General features: G+C 42.8%; 1 protein-coding gene across 5 annotated transcripts; it reads right to left on the reverse strand.

The window, feature by feature from the left end:
• Nucleotides 1-5,581: 5,581 nt before the first annotated feature.
• Nucleotides 5,582-12,261, reverse strand: LOC124176853 (transcription factor MafA). Of its 5 annotated transcripts, none has more exons than XM_046558646.1 (4): nt 11,366-12,261; nt 9,734-10,304; nt 7,919-8,256; nt 5,582-7,030 (listed from the first exon to the last, which is right to left on the reverse strand). In XM_046558646.1, the coding sequence occupies exons 1-4, from the start codon at nt 11,447-11,449 to the stop codon at nt 6,623-6,625; spliced, it is 1,401 nt and encodes a 466-aa protein (XP_046414602.1). In that variant the 5' UTR covers nt 11,450-12,261; the 3' UTR covers nt 5,582-6,622. The 5 variants fall into 5 exon arrangements, with proteins under 5 accessions (XP_046414602.1, XP_046414599.1, XP_046414601.1 ...); XM_046558643.1 differs by having other exon boundaries at nt 7,919-8,292; XM_046558645.1 differs by having other exon boundaries at nt 9,734-10,313.
• Nucleotides 12,262-22,164: the final 9,903 nt, after the last annotated feature.

Raw genomic sequence — 22,164 nt, forward strand, 5'->3', positions numbered from 1 at the left:
TTCTTCAATGCAACTTCGGGAGATATGCCAATGAATGAAAAACCCGAGTCAGCTGGGTTCGTTACGCGCCGTCAACGTTAGGCAAGATCGCGATTGCATGACTGCCTGTTTATCAACTGCAGATCGCGTGACTTCAAAGTTATTTCATACACACATACGTGCATGTACTGTTGACAGACGGCTGTGCGTCACGTATAATTCGGGAATTTCCACTCTCGAACATTGTTTATACCTGACACTTCCGGTTTTTGGATGAAACTAAAATACGGTTCCACTTTACACCCGAAAATTTCAAGTGAAATAACAACTGATTTTTTTTTCTCTACTCGCTATTCATTGTCGTACATAACAAGGTGATATTAATGATTTGTATGTATAATTAAAACCGCACAGTTAAATTGCAGCAGTTTCGATTATACACCAGAAATGATATATGCATTGTAATTAACGTAACGAAAATCTATGCATGACATGCATGACCTTATCATAAATTGTGATTATTAAACATCCACATCAAGAACCACACGTGCACGTTACACTATCGGTCGCCGATACAATCCTATTATTGTTCCGCGGTCAATATCGCTATCCGTGGCAACAAATAAACGAACGTAACCGTTTAAGTTTAACGCGATAATTAAGCGTGTGGTACATAATGTACTTTACGGTCAGTTAGTGCAATCAATGTTTCCTCGTGCGCGGTCCATACAATTACGTTATTGTACGTACACAAATATAATGTTTACGCTTCATTGCACCTACGGGAATGCAGTATCGGAATGACCTTGAAACTGAATGCTCAGGGACGAGTGTTCGATCGGTGACAGTTCGAGCGTGCGTTACGCCACGAAGCGACGAAACTGCACCCTGATAAGGACGCGTCGGGGTTCCGGGTATAACAACCGCTGATCTGATTAGGGAGCATCGATCCTTCGGACGGACGACCCGACGACCGAGTCGGCTACGCGTGGATTTAGATGTACAGGTAAAGATAGAGCCGGCTGGATGCAGAGCGTAAGTTTTGACGACAGGCGACCGTCGCGTCGGCCCTTTCAAAGATCACTAGCGAAATATCGCACAACTTGGGTCTATGTATCGGCGAGGAAAGAATAATTTATACAGTTGTCAAATTCAACAAAAGCATTGACGGATAGGGCAAGCCCTGTAAATACGCCGTATGCGTTGTGAACAGAGTTAAGAACCGCTGCGAGGAGGTTCGTTGTACACATAAGGTGTACGAATACCGTGTAAGTAGTCGGTAACTGATATTATATACGCACATTGTATACAATTAGACTGTATGATATTTTGCATGTGATGTGGTTACTCGTTTACAATCAAGCAGTTGCACTGGTTATAATATCATATAATACAGGAGTCGGGTGACGCGATAAAAACAATTTGAATTCTACTGTATTAAAGAACGATCATGACGTCATGCAGGCAGGAAGGCCAGTTCAATTTTCATTATTCTTGTTGTTAGTTTTATTATAATACTCGGATCGGCACCGCCACGGTGAAAGGGAATATTGACGTTAAAAATCCACTATTACATTCACGTTGGTATAATAACATATCCGTTACAATAGTCCACAAAGGCAACATCACGAGCGTGTATTACGAAACCCGCATGATTGTAAGGTTGAATCGAATACACCTATAATAAAATTAAAATCACATCGATGACGTCTAATCCTCGAATCTGACGAACCTAACTGCAGGGGGGCGGTAAAGGAACGGGTAACAATTTCGTGCCGGATGGGGTGGCGCGCGTAGGCGTAAAGTGGACTGGGTGAACGGTGCTCGATTCTCGAGGCCTCGACGAGGGTGATGAGAAGAGATAGTACACGGCTGCACCGTGACTCGACAATACGGCTCACCACGCCTCGAAACTAGACCCAGAGAGCCGGGCCGGGGCCCCGATCGTCCTCAAGTTCGCCTCTCGGCCCCACCGACTTTTATACGCCGGCGGCGAATCGATATAGCGGAGGAAATCCATAGAAAAGTTGATTATAAAGAAAGAAGAAAAAATAATTATTATAAAAATAGAAAATGACGAGAATGAAGGTAATTAACGACCGCGGCTGCGAGTGCGCGACGATTATACCGAGTTATTTCCGCGATTCACCCTCGTGGGTACTCCTGATTACAGGCAAATCGGGGTACAAGTCTACTCCGAGCAGCTCAGAGTTTCAGCCTCGTGCTGAACAAATGAGTGTCGTAACCGCTCGGAATCGATTCGTACCCTGATTTGCCTATAATTAGGGGTGCCTACGAGGATCACCGCGTAAACAACCCGATATACCTGTTGGATATATGACCGTCCCGCCAAAATTCTCCCCTAACATCCCTCCGCAACGTGTACTGGCAGCGAAAGGTCGGGGGCGATCAGTCAAACTGTCGCAAGCTGGCGTCGACGAGCTGTGCCGGAGGAACCCTCCGTCGGCGTCAGAACCACCCCTGGAGAACGAGTCAGTTAAACTCTCATTAGGATCGCGATGTCCCGTCGACGTCTCACTATCTCGACACCTCTCGACGCCCAGCCTCACCCGGGAAGTGTTAATTGAGTAAATCTCGTTTATATTATGTGTATAACGTACTAGCTGAATTCATGACGTTTAAAACACCATATATGATCGTTTTTACAAATCTTAACAAGCGCGTAGGTTGAGATCGTCGGCAATTTTCTTTTATTCCGAAAAATTTCATCAAAAGTCGATTTACATACCTGTCGTTATACGTCAGGTCAGAAATTAGCTGTTGACTGCCCAGGTTGTCAACGTGCAAGCGAACGGCGTTGACCGATTTTCCACATACGAGAAGACTGTACAAATAGGATGCCAAATCCTATAATAATATAAACGTAGAATAGGTATAATAAATTGTGAAATTATAATCGAATAATAAATGTAGAAAGAGGCTGTGATATTATGCGAAAGTGTCGCTGCAAGCGACGTTTATTTTATAGGTATGTGTATCAGTTATATAATAATTTTTATGTACACGTTGCACTGCCGGCGTTATAATAATAATAACAATAATAATAATAATAATAATAATAGTAGTAGTAGTAGTAGTCATTCTCATCCATCGGATAATTTCAATGTGTACGACGAAAAAATTACACAAAAAAGAGGAAAAAAAAAAAAAAACTGATACGTATAATTGCGTCACGCGCATAACAATTTTTCATTCCCTGCAAGGTACGAGGGTTCATGCGTGCTAGTTAGATCTAGGGTAATAAGGTACATTACGTAGATACAAGTCTGCATGTTTTTTCAATGTTGACATTGAAGTGGACAATTATAAAAAACCACAAATCAAACCCAGTTTACGAGAAAAGAAGGACCCCTGACGGAGATATAGGTATATTATTGGTATTCACGTGTACGGTATGTACGTGTGTACATGCATACATACACATACGGTGTGAGGGAAACCGTATAGGAAACCGTGGAGTGGTATTATGCGTCTGTGTGCGCGACACCGGAGAGACATTACATACGTCGACGATGTGCGTCGGGTGTGCAGGTATAAAAAAAACCGTGGGAAACCGTACGAAACCTGCATGCGCTGTAAGATGACATCCATGGAAAGATATATTTTTATATATCTATAATCGTCGCAACCGTATATAATAGGTGTATATGTATATAGTATAGGTACAGAGATTGATCGGAACAAAAATATATTATATATATATACCTATAATATTATAAACACACAATATCGATGATCTATGCATATGTATATTATTACCTATGTATAGGTACGATGTGTATATAGATATATATATATACATATATATACATGAAAAATATATCGTATGGTATAATATGAATTTAATTAAAGCCTCTGATCTAAAATTAAATAACAGACGAGAGAATTCGATATACGTATAGGTATATATAAATACATATATACATGTATTATAAGAAATAACCTCGATCATTTACATCAACCTGTTATATATCGTGGATGATTTCTTGCCACTGATCTCTAGTGTGTGCAATTAATATTTTATACTTATACACACACGCGCGCGCACATATATATACATATATACCTCTATACATATTATGTATAGTTAAAATTTGTGCTATACGACATTTCAATTTTGTTTCCTACAACGTGGTATTCAAATCTCGTTCGATCTACCGCGTCCCTCTCACCTGCAGCGCTGCCTAATCACTCGTACGCACCTACCCTTAACCTACCCTCCCTTAATCTAGTGATACCTTAGAGAAAATTCAATACGACCTCAGAGTCCGCGGCTCAAAGCGAATCGAGGCAACCAGACACGAGGAAATTTATACCCGGCCTGCACTTTTACCCGTGTGGTGTATACCTGTACACATATGAATTACAATTCGCAAAATGAACGCAAATTAGACCACGTTCGGCGGATCTATATTGTGCGAGTCAAATTATATAAATAATGAATTATACATTATTACAATATCAATCTGCAGCAGCAATCATAATAATTTTTCGTAAATTTATTAGGTATGTATAATATGAAAATTTGCACCAATTATAATTGAAATATTATTTAATTCACACTTTTCGATCATCTTATTTTTCAGCCAATGAACCTTGAGCCCTAATTATATCTGTGTCATTTTTTTCAGTTATTTTTAGCAAATTTTCCTGCGAATAATTAATTAACTAGCAACGTATATCTGCATGTTTAATGTTTCTTTTCGTCAAGCGATAGTGAATTTATCGCGAATATCAGTGATGAAAATTCATCGTTTTATAGCACGTGATGTCAAAGCCTGATTCGACGAAAGATCGCGGAATTATAAAGATGATCTGATTCAGATTATTCTGAATAACGCACAGCCTATCACGCGTCGCACCCTTACTTTATTTTAACGTATATATTATAACACTTACGGGTATATACCTATACGTATATACGTTATATAGGTATAAACTCATGGTATTGATAACGAATTAATTCAACTAACCAACCAACCAACCAACCAACCAATTTATATAATAAACTAAAAAAACCAACAGGCTAATTCACTAACAAACTATACCTAACAAACCAAGTATATTATTATGTTTATATATACGCGTATAGAAAAAACTTTTATACATAAAAGAAATTGGAGGACGACCAACTTTTGTACACGTAACGATATACCTATGTAAGTTTGGATATATATATATATATATATTATATATGTATATATATATAGGTATATACCATGTATATGTATCATGATAATAATGAATAAAATTTTTAATATTTGTACAGTTCGAAAGGAAAATTCTTGTAGACCCCTCCCTTACGTATGTATGTATGTACCTACCTACAAGTTATACCATACACAAAGTGACGCAGATATGATGGAACATTTATTCATGTATACTCTTTGCATTCACTCGTATAACATTATTGAGTTCAATTTTTATTTCTCTCACTTCCAACATTCAAATGCTTAAGCTTTCTATAGTTAACTCAATTCTGTTACACCTCAAAAGCTGTTATATATATAATAATATATATATATATATAATATATATATATAATATTATATATTATATATATATAATATGCTACCCTGAATTAGAAGGAAGAATAAAGATTTTGATGAAAATTCCGTATCTACCCTCTAAAACATTCCATCCATCCATTTCCAGTTATCTACGGGCATCCGTCGTATATACATGATACACCAAACGAGACAAATATGGAACTGATCAAAGTGAAATTGCGACAAAAATCTGCAGTCGGATAGTCAGAAATCCATCTATGTTTTAAAGTGTAGGCAATATTCTGCAAAGAAAAATAACAATCTTGAAACAGTTGTACAAAACCAAATTGAACCAAATATCCACAATGAAATCATGTAAAGTTCATGGGTTTTTTCAGCACAACGCGACGTCAAAATGCTTGGTTCGAATTTATATAATTAGCATTGAAATTCAAACAACATCTGCACGATTCGGAATGTGTAAAATAGCAGGGTCCAACTATGAAATTATTGTTGATTGCAATCATTCATTAGTTTTCGTGTCACCAGATATTTCGTGTAAAATCAAGATGTGCCTTATAAAAGGTTGCTTAAGCTTCGTATCATCGAAATCCAGGGACGATTGCCTTTCAAAACGGGGCTTGCACCAAACTAATCGAGAAAACAAAAAGTGAACTCGAAATCGCCGACCGCGATGGATGCTGAAATGAAAAAATCAGGGTTCCACAGACGTCTCGCTTCTTCTATGCAGTATAATAGTTACAATGCACGTCTACCTGCGTGGGTGTTTTGCGCGATGGCGGCGAACGAGCAGGTGACGCAAAATGGCCGCCACTCACTCGCCCACCCACTTGCACTTCGCCCGTGTATATATAGATATAATACAAACATGTATGCAGGTATATATCGACCTCGTCTCGATCACCTACATCCCATACGTATAGGAATGTGGAACTCTCTCCGCCTCGCAGAACCATTATACACCATTTTTCAATTCAAAGCGATCGCTAATGTAACAAGTTTAATTATCGAACCGAAAAAAAACCGTGTCTCAGGGCGGAACGGACCTGCGTCTTGATCCCCGACAGTACGGACTTCTAAGTCCAGCAGGTTCCGCCGCGACGTTGTCGATGTCACAGGTATACCTCGGGACTCGCTCCTGGAGTCGGTTGATTAGGAGGAGGGGGTTGAGGTTGGGATTGGGGGGGTTGCTGAGGGGGTGGCTGCTGTTGAGACTGTGAGGGGGGTTGAGGTTGCTGCTGCTGCTGCTGCTGCTGTTGCTGTTGTTGCTGTTGCTGTTGCTGTTGATGGTGGTGGTGGTGATGATGGTGCTGCCTGGCCCTGAGTATCTCGCACCGTTGTTTGTACACGTCGCGTTCCTGCTGAACGCGCGACAATTCGATTTTAAGCCGCTGCATTTCGTTCTGTAGATTTCTGTTGGTAGTCTCGAGATCGTGTCGCTGCTGGAGTCGTTTACTCCTGCAGTTCTGCGCGTAACCGCGATTCTTCAGGGTCCGACGCTTCTGCTTGAGCCGCACCACCTTCGCACAGACACAAGAACCCCGAGGAGCCTTACGTAAGTCAATCGTCCGACTCGCGACCTGCAGAGCTGGGGGCGAGCAAAGCGCGCGCCCGAGGCGACGCACCTCGTGTAATCAAAATGCAAACCGCAAAACGACGCGCCTGGTCACTCGATGGGTGTGGATTAAAATTCCCAATTCTCAAAGTTCGGACTGACCGTTAAGTCGAATGTCGTCTGTTCGAATGGTCGAATTCTCGAACGGTAAGCAGGCGATTCCGAGATGTTGAATTCGGGAGTGTTCGAAATAGATCCGAACACAGGAGGCATTGCAGCGCAGTTGGTACGAGTATTCGAAATACGTTATTTCGAATCGACGAATCTCCGAGAGTTCAGAATTCCGAACGATACGGTGAAACTTCCCAATGGCGGACATCTTCGGGACTAAAAATATTGTCCGTTATTGAGGAGTCTCCGCTATTCAGAACAACATTAGAGATGTTTAGACTGTCCGTTGTAAAGAGGAATCCGTTGTTGGGAGATGTTAGCTGTACCAATCGGCATTCGGGGTTTTGAGCAACTGGAAATAACGTACTTCGACTACTCGCCCGTTTCAAGTTTCGATGAAATGCCTATAATTCGGATCTTCCTCACTTCTTTAACGCTTCGAAATTACTTACCGTACAGGGGAATTGGACCATTCGACCTAGTGTCATTCTCCGTAACGGTAAGCCCGAAGGATTCGAAAATTCGAAATTTTTACCAACACCGTCGAAAATCGCTCGCCGTGTACACCAGGTCCGAACGTATCGAGAAATGGCCGTTCTCGCATCCCGTTGATGATCTTTTCGGGAGATGGTCGCCTCGGGCGCGCTCCCGCGCCTCACCAATACGTGTAGCAAGAAGAGACCTGACTCACCTCCTCCCTGGGGCAGCCGTGGAGGCGCTTGTTCAATTCCCGGACGGAGAGGGACATCAGAAGTTCGTCGTTCATCAGCTCGTCGGCCGTCCCGCTTCCGCAGTTCGAATAAAGTCCTCCGGGACCTCGGTGAGGACTCGGCCCTCCGCAGGAACTTACGGAGCAGACGCTCATCGGCCGACCGGGCTGCATCGGCATCCCCTGCATGCTGTCGTCCATACCCTGCATAACGCCGCCACCTCCGCCGAGTCCCATTCCTGGACCACCGCCTCCACCGCCTCCGACACCACCGTAGTACTCGATGTGACCGGAGACCGTGATGTAGCCGCCTGCAACCAGACAACCACCTGCACACTCCTCGTCGTCTGTAAAAAAATAAGCCTTCTTGGTTCATACGTGTATGCGCAAGCCTCGGAACAGTGCGGCTTAATTATCAGAACTTGCAGCCGTCAAACGCAACGATGATGTGAGATAATGCGTTTTATAAACAGCTCTCGTATGTGTCCTTGATATTGTCCTATGCTTCGTACGTCGTGTACGATTCGTAAAGAAACGTTGCAATTTGTTGCAGTTACCGAAAATTAGTAGAAAACCACAGTGGCGATAATATAGGTTTTAACGAAATGAATCAGCTTGAATCGATTACTAGACAATGGGTGACAATGGTTGATCTTACGGAATACCAATAGTTCAACTATTTGACGAAAAATTATTCGACCTAGGTAAGCTTTCGAGTGAATGTTAATCCAATTTTAATACAAGTTATTGCTGTTTCTAGAATGGTGCGTGTACTCTTTTACCAAAGTATTTGAACTTGTATTTCCTGTACGATAAATATTATATTGACAATTATAAAGACATTCAATTAAGGTAAAGTAGTTTGCAAGGTGTGATTTATACTTTCGAAAATTTAGGAATTGCCAACCAACGTAATCTTCTATAGCATGATAAAGCTGTCATTTCTCAGTGTAGAATTCATATAAATTATACAAAAGTAGTATTTTTCAAGCAGTCTAAGTTTACGTAAAATTCGTAAAGCCTTACGTTAAAGGTACAAAGTCACATAAGAAATATTGAAACAATTTCGACCACAAATGTTGTTACTTTAACGTACATATTCAAAATAACCGGTCTATACGTTGATTTTTTATACGTACAATAGTACTATTCATACATCAAAAGATACTCATGAAAAGATGAATTGGAAAATTAAGAGGAAAAATCCGCTCTCCACTTTGGTTATAAAATATTGAATATTTAATATTTCATACACAAAATGTTTTATTCTTAAAATATCGTAGTTTATAGAGTTTATAATATTCGTTACGTATGTATAATAGTATGAAAATATCTGATACCTAGAAAATTATCAGAAATATCATGTCCAAGTACAAAAGATGCACACTTGCAGCAGGTAAATAAAAATACAAACTGGACTGCATTGTGCAGGTGTGAAAAAAAAATAGAACGAACAGCAAAGCTTCGTTAACTAAAACACCAGTATGTTCCAAGCTGAAAATAGCAAACACAGAGAGGAAATCAACACTTACAACGTGAAAACTACATTAACATACGAGAAATACGTAAGCCAATTCTATACACAAAAATATTATCCGGATGGAATTCAGCACGTCGTCACCTTGATCAGCAAGACGGCGTATATTACAATAATAACATACGATGTATAAATAGCGCCAAGAATCAATACAACAACAACAAAAACAACAACAACAAATACTGAAACGACTATTGTAAAATCAAAAACGAGTTCCTCGTGGTAATTGTAACAATATTCGTAAAACTCACCGGGATGTCTCGCGTGACGCGGGATATGCTGAAGCTCCTGAAAGTGGTGATGCGACGGCCAAGATTCGGGCGGAGGTTCCGGGGTCTGATCCTGGGGACAGTGGGGCCTCAGATCCAGGGGCTCCTGTCTCAGCGAGTGCGGGGGCCATCCCATTCCACCCCCGCCTACGACCTGCATATCCTCCTGGCCCAGCGGTCCCCCAGGACCCTGTGGGAGGTGGAGTCCAAGGCCGATCCCGAGGGTCGAACGGTCCCGCGTATCCCTCGGGTCCCGGAGGTCCCGATCGCCGACGCGGTGGAGGTGAATCGGCGGTGGCGACGCCGAAACCGGCGGCGTGTCCGGCGGCGTTCCAGGGTGCGAAAGCGTCGTCAGCTGGGGCGCGACGCCCGGCGGCGCCTTGACCAGGACTCCGTGCTGCACCTGGATGTGGGGCTGCCCGTAGAGCGGATGGGGCTGTTCTAGTTCGTGGGCCGGCGGGGTGAGCGGGGCCAACGCGATACCCTGACCCACTTGACCCTGGAGCTGGAGAACGCTCCCGCTCACCGTCACCGTCGGCGAACCCAAACGCACCTGCAACATCCGCGCGATTCGCGTTTCGCAAGTTATAGAAGGCGGCCACCGGACTATAGAACCTCCGAATGAATCTTTGACGAGTAATAATCAGACACCGATGATTCGTGATGTTTGCATACGTGCACAGTTTCGGTTACTTTAATATCGATCAAGACTGAAGAGATTTTTGGAGAATTTTTTTTTAGGTTATAGCGACACTGCCTGCGTTGGCATTATGAATAAAGTTAGCGATATTGCAGCTCGTATTCGCGTGAGAAGAAGATTATGTATTTCATCTGGAATAAATTTCACTCGTTTTTTCGGCTTTTAATTCTTTCTTATTACAGCTGTAATAATCAGCGGTGAATAACGATAACACGTGAAGAATATCGCGATGTAACACGCAACTGAATTTCAGCTTTAGCAAGACTTTTACAGCTAGATTAGTTATGAAAGTCGGGAAATAACGTCGAGGACAACTATTAAAGTATAGGTTACGGATAATCTACTAAAGACGATTGAACTGCTCGTTCTGGACGTCAAGAATCGTTTTGAAAACTCTACTGAAATCGTATTTAGCCAGGATCAGGATTGTCGATTTCTCCGATTTTTCCTGCAGCGATCTTTCGATCATTCAAACGTTCCCAGTGCAATAGTACAAGTAGTCTTGTAATTGGTAATATAAGTACAAGGCACAAAATCGAGAGCGAAATATATTCAATTGAATCATACTAGAAATTTTTTCACACGTAATTAATCTATATATTTATATATCACCACCTCTCTTCTCGCAGATGAGAAATCGTTCTTTTACGTGCACATGGACAAATCGGAAGTAGATACAAAATTTTTGGTAAAAATTGATGCAAAAAATGACACGTTCGTAAGCCAGCATTCCACCCTTAGCTATTTTTCACCACGATATTATACAAAAAGATCGAACTTTCGTTCGTGTGTAAATTTTCCCTAGGAATGTTAGTGTGTATAAAAAAAAATCAATCCGGTTTTAGACGTATCGGATTCACGAATCGGCGAACGCGTAGCTTATCATTGTCGCGAAAAATCGTAGTGCGTCTCACCTCGCGCTTGACGTCGGCGGGGTCCAAGTGGTCGAGAACAAACTCCTGGACATATTCCCTGGCGAGGTGGTCCTCCGCTTCCATCTTGACACCGTCGGCCTCGGACTCCACCTTGGCTTGGGAACGAGGTACCTGCTCTGGCTCTCCACCTCCGTGCAGGATTAGCGGCCGCTGTTACCGCCGCGGTGCTATTGGCGATTCGACCGCATGCGGAAGGCCGCGGTTCTTGTTCAAGAGCGACCTCAGGAGTCGCGTATTTCGGCGTGTAAGGGGCCGTTTTTCCCCCGACGGCGGGGGTTGCGACGACGGTATAATTCCGCCCTAGCGAAAGGCCAGGAATTAGGACCAACTCCTTCCGGCAGCGGTGCGAAGGGTGTCCACATGTACGTGCGATAAAAATATTATTTCCCACTGCAGTGTTTATCACACGGTTTAACGACAAGTATACATATACTCTGCGTATACGGTATTTAAAAAAAACCAAAAACGCCACCGCACCCCGCACAACGATCCCATATACGATCCACAACAGCACTGCGGCACACTAAAGAAAACCTCGCCTCGACCGTATCGAGGATTTGCAATAAATCACCGAGCGCGATGTTCCGCACACTCAATTATTAAATATTATACAGCTCTCGCGCTACTCCAGCATCCGAAGCCCACCGCGTTGCAGATCGTCTGCAATAATGATAGTTATATATTTAATTCGCGCCTCGCGTTTCGCGGTGTAATCGCTTCGAATGCAGATTAGCAATTACGATGTACCACGTACGTCGGTGCGTTCTGCTTAATATCGTCGACGCTCGCTTCGTTCTCTTATCTGGGGTAGGAACGGCGCTGCGAACTTCTCGGCCACGAGCTCAGGGCGACCCGCGGTATTATCGCCGACTGAGGACGTACGACGGGCCGCAGTTGCGGGTGTGCGGGAGCGGGAACGGCGCCGCGACGCTCGCCGAATCCGGGGGTGCGCAGGGACGACGACGACGTCGGTGACGTAGCGCGGGGGCGTCGCCGTCCCGGGCCAATCCTTCGTCGGGGAGTTCGAGGATTGGCGGAGAGTCGACTGGTCCGCCATTGGTTCGAGAGAGCCCGTGCAGACCGCGAGTGAAAAACGCATTAATATTTAAAGTCGTTATTATAATTTTTCACCCCGTCGCGCCCTTCAACCTTCCCCTCACCCGTGCCAACCCCCTCATCGTTCCCTGGATTCGCATTTTTATTATTATTATTATTATTTTTTTTTTTTTCTCACTCTCTCTTCCTTGTTTTTTTCTTTTGTCTTTCCTATTCTTTTTACTCTTCGCTCTCTTCTGCACGGATTTCAATTTACAGGGGGACAGGAATATAGACCGCTATTCTTGTACGCTCAGCGGGCGCGAAAATTCTCATAACTCGGCTGCCACACCGCGCGATAATTATCCGTAATACCAATCGGGGAAAAAATTAAACTTGGATAATTTATAAGTAATGAATAATTGATCCCCGCGACGCCTCGGGATCATTTGTTGAAATATGCACAAGCAGCTGTGCAAACCGACGTACGTTCGTATCCTTATTACGGTACACATAATATATACCTCTACATATTAAGACACGGTTTACCCGCACCTGCGAAAACGATAAGGTAGGTCTCTCCTCCAATTTCGACTGTGCGGAAATTTTCTTTTTACATTATACCATCGCCGCGTCGTGTCATCGACCTCTATTGAGCAGCAAGGCTGCACGGCTTTCGAAGGAGTTAAACTCCAGCAACGCGGTGCAAGATACGAGGGTATAATCGAGGTAGACGGAAACTTTCGTATTCGGGAAGAAAGTCTGAACGTTATCAGTGCATGATATGGAGGATACAATACGAAGAGGCGGGGAATATATGAAGCGAAATTCGGCAATGTGGGAAAACGGGATCGTACGGAGGGCGGGGAGGGGGTCGTAAAAAATCGTGAATTTCGTCCCCGAAAGAGGGAATAGGTAATTTAAAATTTGTTCGTCGCGTGAAATCGCGCGCCAGGAGGCTCGACGAGAAAATAAAGATATAAATCCAGGGTGTTACTATATATAGACCATGTGTAGATCTCAATTCTAGATATGAAAAGTTGTCCCGCGACTCGCTTATACATATTTGGCGTATACGTATGCGTAGGTGTGTTACATATACGTGTACGTTATAGATATACCTAAATAGTATATTTCCCGGAATTCCACGTTTTTTTTCACCCCGCGTAAATTGCCGCGGGTATATATACGTACGGTATAACAACTGCACACGGCATCAATCTTTTTTTTATATATGTTTAATTCGGTGCAGCTCAGGGGAAAGTAAAAAAGTTCTCAGTTTAAATAAAAATTGATGTAAAATTAAACTCGGTTTACAATTTGTACCAATTTTCAAATTTGCGTTTATATCAATGTTTTACCCATGTACCGAGTAAACTATTACATTTCACTCTATAAATCTGACAGGAATGAATATGATAAAATTTCAGGAATTGAAAACGCAGTTTTACGCGATATATGGAAAATAACAATTAACCTTAGCATTGGTCACATCTTAGTAAAATCGCGAAACGGTCACGCGTGGTGAAATTCACCCGAAACGTGATATTTAGTTTAAAAAAATGAGTACTAAAAATCTAGAATAAAAATAAAAATATCCAGGTATTATTTAAGGTTCGCATAAAAATCTCTCCGAGTTTTCGTAACCAAAATTGATTGTTTTCAAGTATTTGTAAAACACCGACAGCAAAGTTGAAGAAAATGCCAAAAATGTTGAAAAAAAAGGTCTCCGTTTCGCATATCAAGAATGGGGTCACGAGGCCCGTTTCCACGACTAAGAAACTCTACGAAGAATTTGAAAATCGCGCGGGGTTGAAATTCACCCCCCAAGCTATCTATCAGGAACATATACATTCCTTATACCCGGTTGTTCTCGCCTGAAATTCCGAAGGCGGTATCTCACCTGCGCCCTTTACGCAAACGAATCCATATTTATTTAACCAAGCTTCCGGTGAATTGTTGAATACGAAGTCGCGTGAAGGGTATGTCAGGGCGCTTTAAGGTCTATCCGCCCGGACGTGGATACGACTCAACGTCGGTCGCGTCTCGAGGTCGAGAGTCTCGTAGATTCGGAAAGGCCCGGGGAAGGTGCGCGGGGGGCGAGGTATAAGGAATTTGCAGACGCTGCTCGATCCGCGACGAACTACACCTACACACGTCCACGTGCACCCGTCGTCCGTTGTTATACTTGTTTCAATACCCATCGGCCGACATATTAATTCCAAGCGAACGAAACGTATAATTATTTATTATTATTGAATTACGCGCAATCCCCCCTCCCCCAATTTCATTCCTTATTAACAGTCAGTCGCAATTAACGGACAAATGGGAAGTAAATTTCTGCTCTCTGTAGGAATTGGGTACACAGCTTTTAATTCCGCGGTACACTGAGAGAAATTTTTTGTTTCGGTTACCGCTCGGTCCGTGACTATTTTTATTTGTTACCACAATCGAAAAATATTGTTCTAGGTATAAAATGAAAATTAGTTTTCTAGTGTCCGTTACTATTCTTTCTCATTACGATCACTGTTGCTATATTTTCTTGTAACTGTTGCGAAAATTTAATGCTCGTGCAACGACAAATTGACGTTAAAACCTCGTTTAACTAAAAAAGTAGAGCAAACCTCGCGAACTGATTTTGCGTTGCAATAACCAAAAAAGGATCGATGATAGCGGAAAATGGTTAGGCGTACGTCGTTTTTCGTAATTCCAACAATATTGAAACAGGTTCTTTACCGATACCTGTTTACTGAACTTTTCTGATCACTGTAACAAATGAAATTTTTCTCAGTGATATAACGGCAATTTGCATTATGGTTACAAACGACTTCCGCGTAGGTCAAGGTCGACGATTACAAAGGATCCCACACATTCTCCTCCGTGAGATGAGGGGGTCCAGGTAGATACTTGTACCAACGAATTCTCCCCGGGCCTCGTGGACGATGCAGACAGCTTTAGGCTCGCAGGGCGAGCTGGGGAAGTAAAGAGGACGGAGGAAACTACGAGAACGCTGAGCCAGCAACCAGGAGCCGTGTGCCAGCCGCATCGATACCAACCAGCCAGCCGCCAGCCAGCCTAATTCTATCCAAGTTTCAGGATAAAGCCGAGCTGCCGTTGTGTAGGACCTGTGGATGCGATGTGCGTACGTGTGTGACACGTGGACCTGTAACGGACTGTCACATGACTCGATGACTCCTGTTTCACGCTCGAATACATCGAATACATCGCCGCACGATTCTTGAATGAATTACAAAGTCTTTCGGATAACGACAATTGATATTAATAACAACGATAATGAAAGTAATCATGTTCGTACATTAAGGTGCACTTGCAATATCGATTGAAACTTAATTTCAGGGACTTTGATAGTATTATTAATATACCTACGCGAAATTTGGACATTTGTATAGCAACTAATCGTTTCCGTAAATGAACGTAGGACTCGGAGGTACGATCCATAAACTTCAAATAAAATGATATTTAGTCGACCAAGTTTTGGAAATACGTGAAAGGCTTTAGTCGATCGCGACAAGAGAAGCTTTTGCAGTTGAATCAAGGAATTCGCTTGGCTAAATCATCTTGACAAACTAACTGCACAGAAATCGTTGAATCGCAGTCATCGTATTTGCAACAAACAACGGATACCAGATTCAAGTGAATTGACTCCCAACAAAATCTATTTCGTTGGTTCGATAATTCCTTTCCCCTTGTTGTCGATTTCGCAAGTTGAAACATTGACAACCGACTTTCAACTTCTCGCGCGACTTTTCCATTCCCATTAATAACCACAGAAAAATCTATTCCGTTTCGTACAAACAGAAAATATTATTACATACAATATAACACATCGATTTCCTCTACACGTAAGTATACCTACTTCGCATGAAACTGCAGAATCCATCGGTATAGTAAAAAGACCGCGAAATCGTCGCATATATCAATCAGCGAAGAGGGGCGCGGATGAGCCGCGAATTATTTGTCAGCTGCTCAGACGTCCAATTGTTCACGATTGTAGTCCGGGTACTCGGGCAACGACGGATGACAACGGGCGCACGGAGACTGATCTGTTTGCTGTTTCACCCTCGGTTCACCCTCGAGGGGATTCGCGGATATGCGGTATAATATTGGCTTCGGATGATCTCTGTATCACCGCGGTCGCAGGGATTGAAACAATCGTCGTCGCTGATCGACTCTATAGGAATACGTCTCTCTTTACGTGTGTACGTGCTGTGTACAATGGACATTTCATAACTCGTGCATTTGACTTGCGAATTAATTTCCCAGAAATGACAATTAAATCGGACTCATTCTCTCTCGTTCGTTATACGTATACATATACCCACGGGATATATGGCTGCGATGTCTTTCGATCGCTGTGTGCAGTTGTATACGTTCACCTCAAGATTTCGACACATTTCTATACGTTACGCAACTGTGTTCTGATACTCCGTGTTGCCGGATCAAGAGAGTTCCTCCTAAATTTAGTAAAAATTTGAAGCTTCTGGAGAAAAAATATGCACAAGTTTTTTGAGGAGAAGTTTCAGGAGTTGTCAATGATTTACGCTTCGCTCGAGATTCTATCGGTAAATCAGGTTCCTGAATTGCTGGTGGAATATAGATCATTTCAAATATAGAGACAGCTTACTCTAAAAGGTGGACTTGTATTTTTACATGTCAATTATATACGTAATATCGTACAAACTTGATTCGAGATCGTTTTGTCAGTTAAAAATTTTAGGACGAAATTTATGAGGATTTTCTTTACGGATTACGAGAAGCTAGGAGGATGTCAAATTTACCCTGGGACATTTGTGCGCCCAGCCATCCGTCAACACTGACTTCTGATCCGATCTGATTCGTTCGTAAAATAGTACCTGACTGCAACGGAGTACTTCGGTGAAAAATTATGCAATTCTACCCATACGTGTACCGAATGAAACGTGGCACAACAAACAATATGCAGACGTACGATAATTTGCACGAAATATTATGGCTTAGAATTATTGCAGATAAAAATCTGTGTCGAGTGACCGCAGCGAGGGGCGAGCGAAACGCAGGACGCAATCATCTCTAGCTTTGAAATATCGCGGAAAGTGGAGGGAAGAAATGATATATAAATGGAAGGGCCGCCGAAAAGGAGGAGTCCTGCAGGACTCTTCCGGATATCGGGTATTTTGCGGTTTCCGGCCAATGACGGAAGTCCCGCCATATTTGTCACTCGTGTACTTTATCAGCGGCCGTATATCTGGATCCATTGTTTCTGACGACCGGAAGACACGATATCGAATACAAGTAGAAAACCAAGTGTCAAACAGGATTTCCATGAAATCCACCATAATACGTGCTATGTTTAATGCGATGTAGAAAAATGATTGCGGAATGTTTTTTTCACGCTTTACCGTTTGCGTATTACTTTGTAAGATGGACTATGTTCACATACACGAGCCGTGTACTGGTAAGAATTCTGCTGAGAATAAAAAATTGAAGTTTCTCTTTCATTTATTAAAAAGTGGTAATCCGGAGGGTTTTGTGTACCCTTCGCAAATATTTGCTTTCAAATTAAACTAATAGTCGGAAACATACGATCTTGCAAAAATTCGCATCAGCTCCGGAAGCGGCCAATTAGCCGGATGTTCAGTCTGCGGTCGCGATAACAGCTATCCCGCGTTTTTAATGGTATTAGAATATTCGAAATTCACGAGCAATATAAAAGGATAAAAGTAACGACAGGTACGTGACCCGGTAACGAAAACTGAATCCTTTTATCGCGTTTAGCTGCTCGCAGCTGATTGTGAGTGTATAAATTGACCTAGGATGTATTTGGAATCGTAAAATGTAAATAATAATTTCGATCGTAATACCCAATGCAAAGTGTTTTAGTTCCACGTTGACAATGAAGAGAAACACCTACTTCGGTAATTTACTGATAATTTCTTCTCAATTACTATACTTGGACGAATTTCGCGGTGCGCAATCAAGTACGACTAACATATGTGCAATACGCACCTACCCTCGAACTCGTTAATACTGCAGCTGCGATCGCGTAAATAATTGCCGATAAGACGTTAACCGCATTTTACTGTCTCTATCGGGCCTGCGGATGCCCTCTGGCCTTTTTGAAACCGTGCGTAGAGTCTGAACGTGATTCCTCGTCTCGGCGGTTGGACTCTCCTTTTGAACTTGCTGCACTTCGCGACTCTAGGGATACAAGGTATAAAAGTATCGTACATACATACGTAATATCGTATAGCCGCAGTAGGATTAACATATACGACACGCATCACGGTACACATGAACTGCCTACGTGTATATAATAAGTTGGGCAGCGACGAAGACGAGGATAAGTGGAGAGGGACGACGGGGGCAGTCGGTGTCGGGTCGCATCTCCAGCCATCTGCCATTTGCACGGGCACGTTGCAACCACTGACGTCACATCCGGCCGAGAAATGCCGCGTTAGCAAAAACTGCGCCGAGGTGTCGAGCGTCGAGCGTCGCATACACGCTTCGCAGTTACATATCAAGTATATTAACGTTATAATGAAAATCATGTGAAAAGTCACGGTCGACGCCGACGTCCCGTCCTCCACCCTTCCTTCTCCGCCTCCCTAGACTGACCGGTATTAATTTTTAATCAACGTCCGATGCGGAAATTTACGTAACACAATTATGCCGCAAACCTGCGTCAACTTGTGTATAATCGGTGCTGCAAACAAAGATTGTAACATTATTGAAATCGTGAGGTATAAAGCGGTTTTTATTCTCAGCATGAATTTTACCGCAGGTTAATTTCCCAAGATTTTACTCGTGTATCAATAGACGTGATGATTCTGTTTTCGTGCATTATGCATGGCAGGGAGTGCGGTAAAATATTGAAAATAGTACAACGTGTATCAAGGGTGATACGAAGCCGAATATAATATTATACGCCCGTCGTCCGTACGATTTTTTTTCATCTTTCGCAAGTATGAAGTTGATGCAAGAAATTTCTGTTTTCATGCGAATTTAGCAACAATTTCGGGCCCGCTTCACTTGCGCAAAAATGCGTTTCTTCAAACGGGGTCGAACAAAAACGGTTTATTTATGGATATAATTCAACCTGAATATTACAATACATAGTTGCTATGCGAACATACGTATCGAAATATTGTAAAGAATTTTGCTTATCGTATTTGACCGAACGAGTTAAAAATTGTGTACATATATAATATGGTGTTTGGAGTTTGGACGCTGTTGTCGCGTTCAATTAACATGGATACAACATATGCGGCTAGATCTGATTTACGATCATCGGTGGTCGCGACCCTTGCGCGACAATGTTGCACTTTGTAACAAGTGCATGGACGTACGAGTAAGATAAAGATTAAAATATATCGAATCGCGCGTTCGCCGCGAGATGAGGTTATCAGACACGTCGGACCCGCTAACCTTTTCCCACCCCGTCATCCACCCCCCCGAGCCGATGCTCTCTTCGACGATCAAAATATACACTGTTATGATTGTAGGTATACATGTACTTGCTCCCTAATTGTTGCGCGTCCGGTACCTCATTAATAAGTATATACACACGCGGTTAGTCAATATTTGCGCGATTCTCATCCTACGATTTCTCCGCCTAGCAGTTGTAACAATATTTCCGATCCTTGCATTGATGAAACCTCGTCCAACGACTCGCGTTAAGAATATTCACACATTACACATATCTTATATGTATACATATCTTGGACAGCCGGTTGAAAAAAATGTTCATTCTCCGAGTTGAAAAATCTTGTTAAAAATCGAGTTAAAGAAGAAGATCCTCAAAGTTTCGGTGCTCTTTTCCCACTATTGAGAGCAAAAAAAAAAAAAACTATGTGAGCAAAAAAGTATTTTCAATCCCAGATTTATCTGTCTTAAAGTTTGATTTTTTTTGGATCGTTACAAAATTCAAAAAGATGAAGCTCTGAAAACAAATAAAAGCTTATAAGAAAAAAAATAAAAAATTCAAAATAAATTATCGGCACCCCTTAATTGTAAGAAAACAGCATTGCAACTTTGAGGATCTTCTTTTTTCAATGTTAACAGTTAAGCTTTTTCAACTTGGAGCATAAACATTTTCACGAACGACCAGTCTAATATACCTATACCGTATATGAAATAGTATCGCTGCGAACGACGATATACGAGATGCAAAAATTTTACTTAGTACAGGCGAAATAAGATCGGACCGCGGCAGTATGATATATATACACATAATACATACGCACACTTGCACGTATATTATACTTTCATCGGCGCCTTTTTCTCTGCCGTCCATCCATCCATATTTCTCCCCTCGCTTTATTTTATATTTTAAAATGCGAGAGGCGCGTGAGCGCGCGGCGTTTCACGTACCGTATACATAATTTTACTGCGACTACTTGATACGTACGAGAGACTACCGAGAGTCTCTTGATGCGACGATACGCCTGTGTATGCGTAACGCGTACATAGTACATTTACGCACATATTCATACTCCGCGATGTAGAAAGAGGGTAAAAAGGGTTACGGCGAAAAGGGCGAGGTGGGGGAGGGGCAAGGGTTGAGCGTAAACATCGTTAATTTGCACGCGGCCTGCCTCCCGTGGACCAAAAGGTCAACACCGGGTCGGTGGGTTGTAGGTACGTGGTACGTACCTACTACTCGGCAACTCGGCAAATATTCGTCGGCGAATCGTGTAATTCGCGTTCTTGCGAACATCGGCCTGCAACGAACGTGTGGCAGTAGGAGCTGCCGCACTTTAGGCAACCCTTCGCTGTTCGATGCCCTTTCCGAGGGACCGCGTAGCGCCAATTGTCTAATTGGCAAATAAATCGCTTTGTTTCCCGACGATCTCGGCTGCCCCGATCCGCGGTTTGGGTATACGCGTCCACATAGACGAGTTTACGCACACAATAGAAAACTAACGGGGAAGTGCAGCGATCGGCACCATTTCCCCTCTATCTCTCTGTCTCTCACTCTCTTTCAACTGGTACCGAAGAGATACCCGCTGTGCCCAGTTGGCATAGAGTGTTCGAGTCACCGGGGGTCGGTTTTGCCTGCATTCAACCTGCACCAACTTTCGACTCGATATTGACCTGTCGCGCAATCGATCGCTCTGCACAGCTCCGATCTCACCGACAGCAGGTCGGAGGGATTTCAGGGTAACACAAAGCATCGACTTGATGGGATGTCGGACAGCCGTCAGACACGGCAGTTTTGCATTCTTTTATCAAGTAATGAAGTTTCTTCAGAACTTGGGATGCGGTAGGGTTTAGATTGTGCTTGTGCTTGCTATCATGTCCTGAAGTTGAAAGAGATTTCATTATTTGGAATATGTAAGAATTGTAAAATACGATTAACAGTATTTAACGGAGGTCCGACATCACAGTTGCGCAATCATCATTTTAACAATAACACGATAACAAGGCGCGATGAATGATTTACTCACCTCGTCGCGACTCATGGTCCAGTGATTCATTGATTGGCATAGAATTCAATGGTAGGATATTCGGGCTTAAGTACGATTTCAGTTGAGTTCCTCCGTGCGAGTGAAGCACCTGTCGGCGGTTGAAAACTTCCCGAAATCGTTTATTCGAACATAGCCGGCTAGGCGGTTAAGGCAACCCTGGTCTGGTATGGTCGCCAGGAACGAGGGGGAAGCTATTATCGAACAATGCGTTGTTAGCTGAATTCATCCCGTCTATTGTTCTTATCTAGGAATCGTAGATACAGCTACATCACATCG

This window comes from Neodiprion fabricii, chromosome 2, assembly GCF_021155785.1.
Source record: "Neodiprion fabricii isolate iyNeoFabr1 chromosome 2, iyNeoFabr1.1, whole genome shotgun sequence".
NCBI classification, from domain to species: domain Eukaryota; kingdom Metazoa; phylum Arthropoda; class Insecta; order Hymenoptera; family Diprionidae; genus Neodiprion; species Neodiprion fabricii.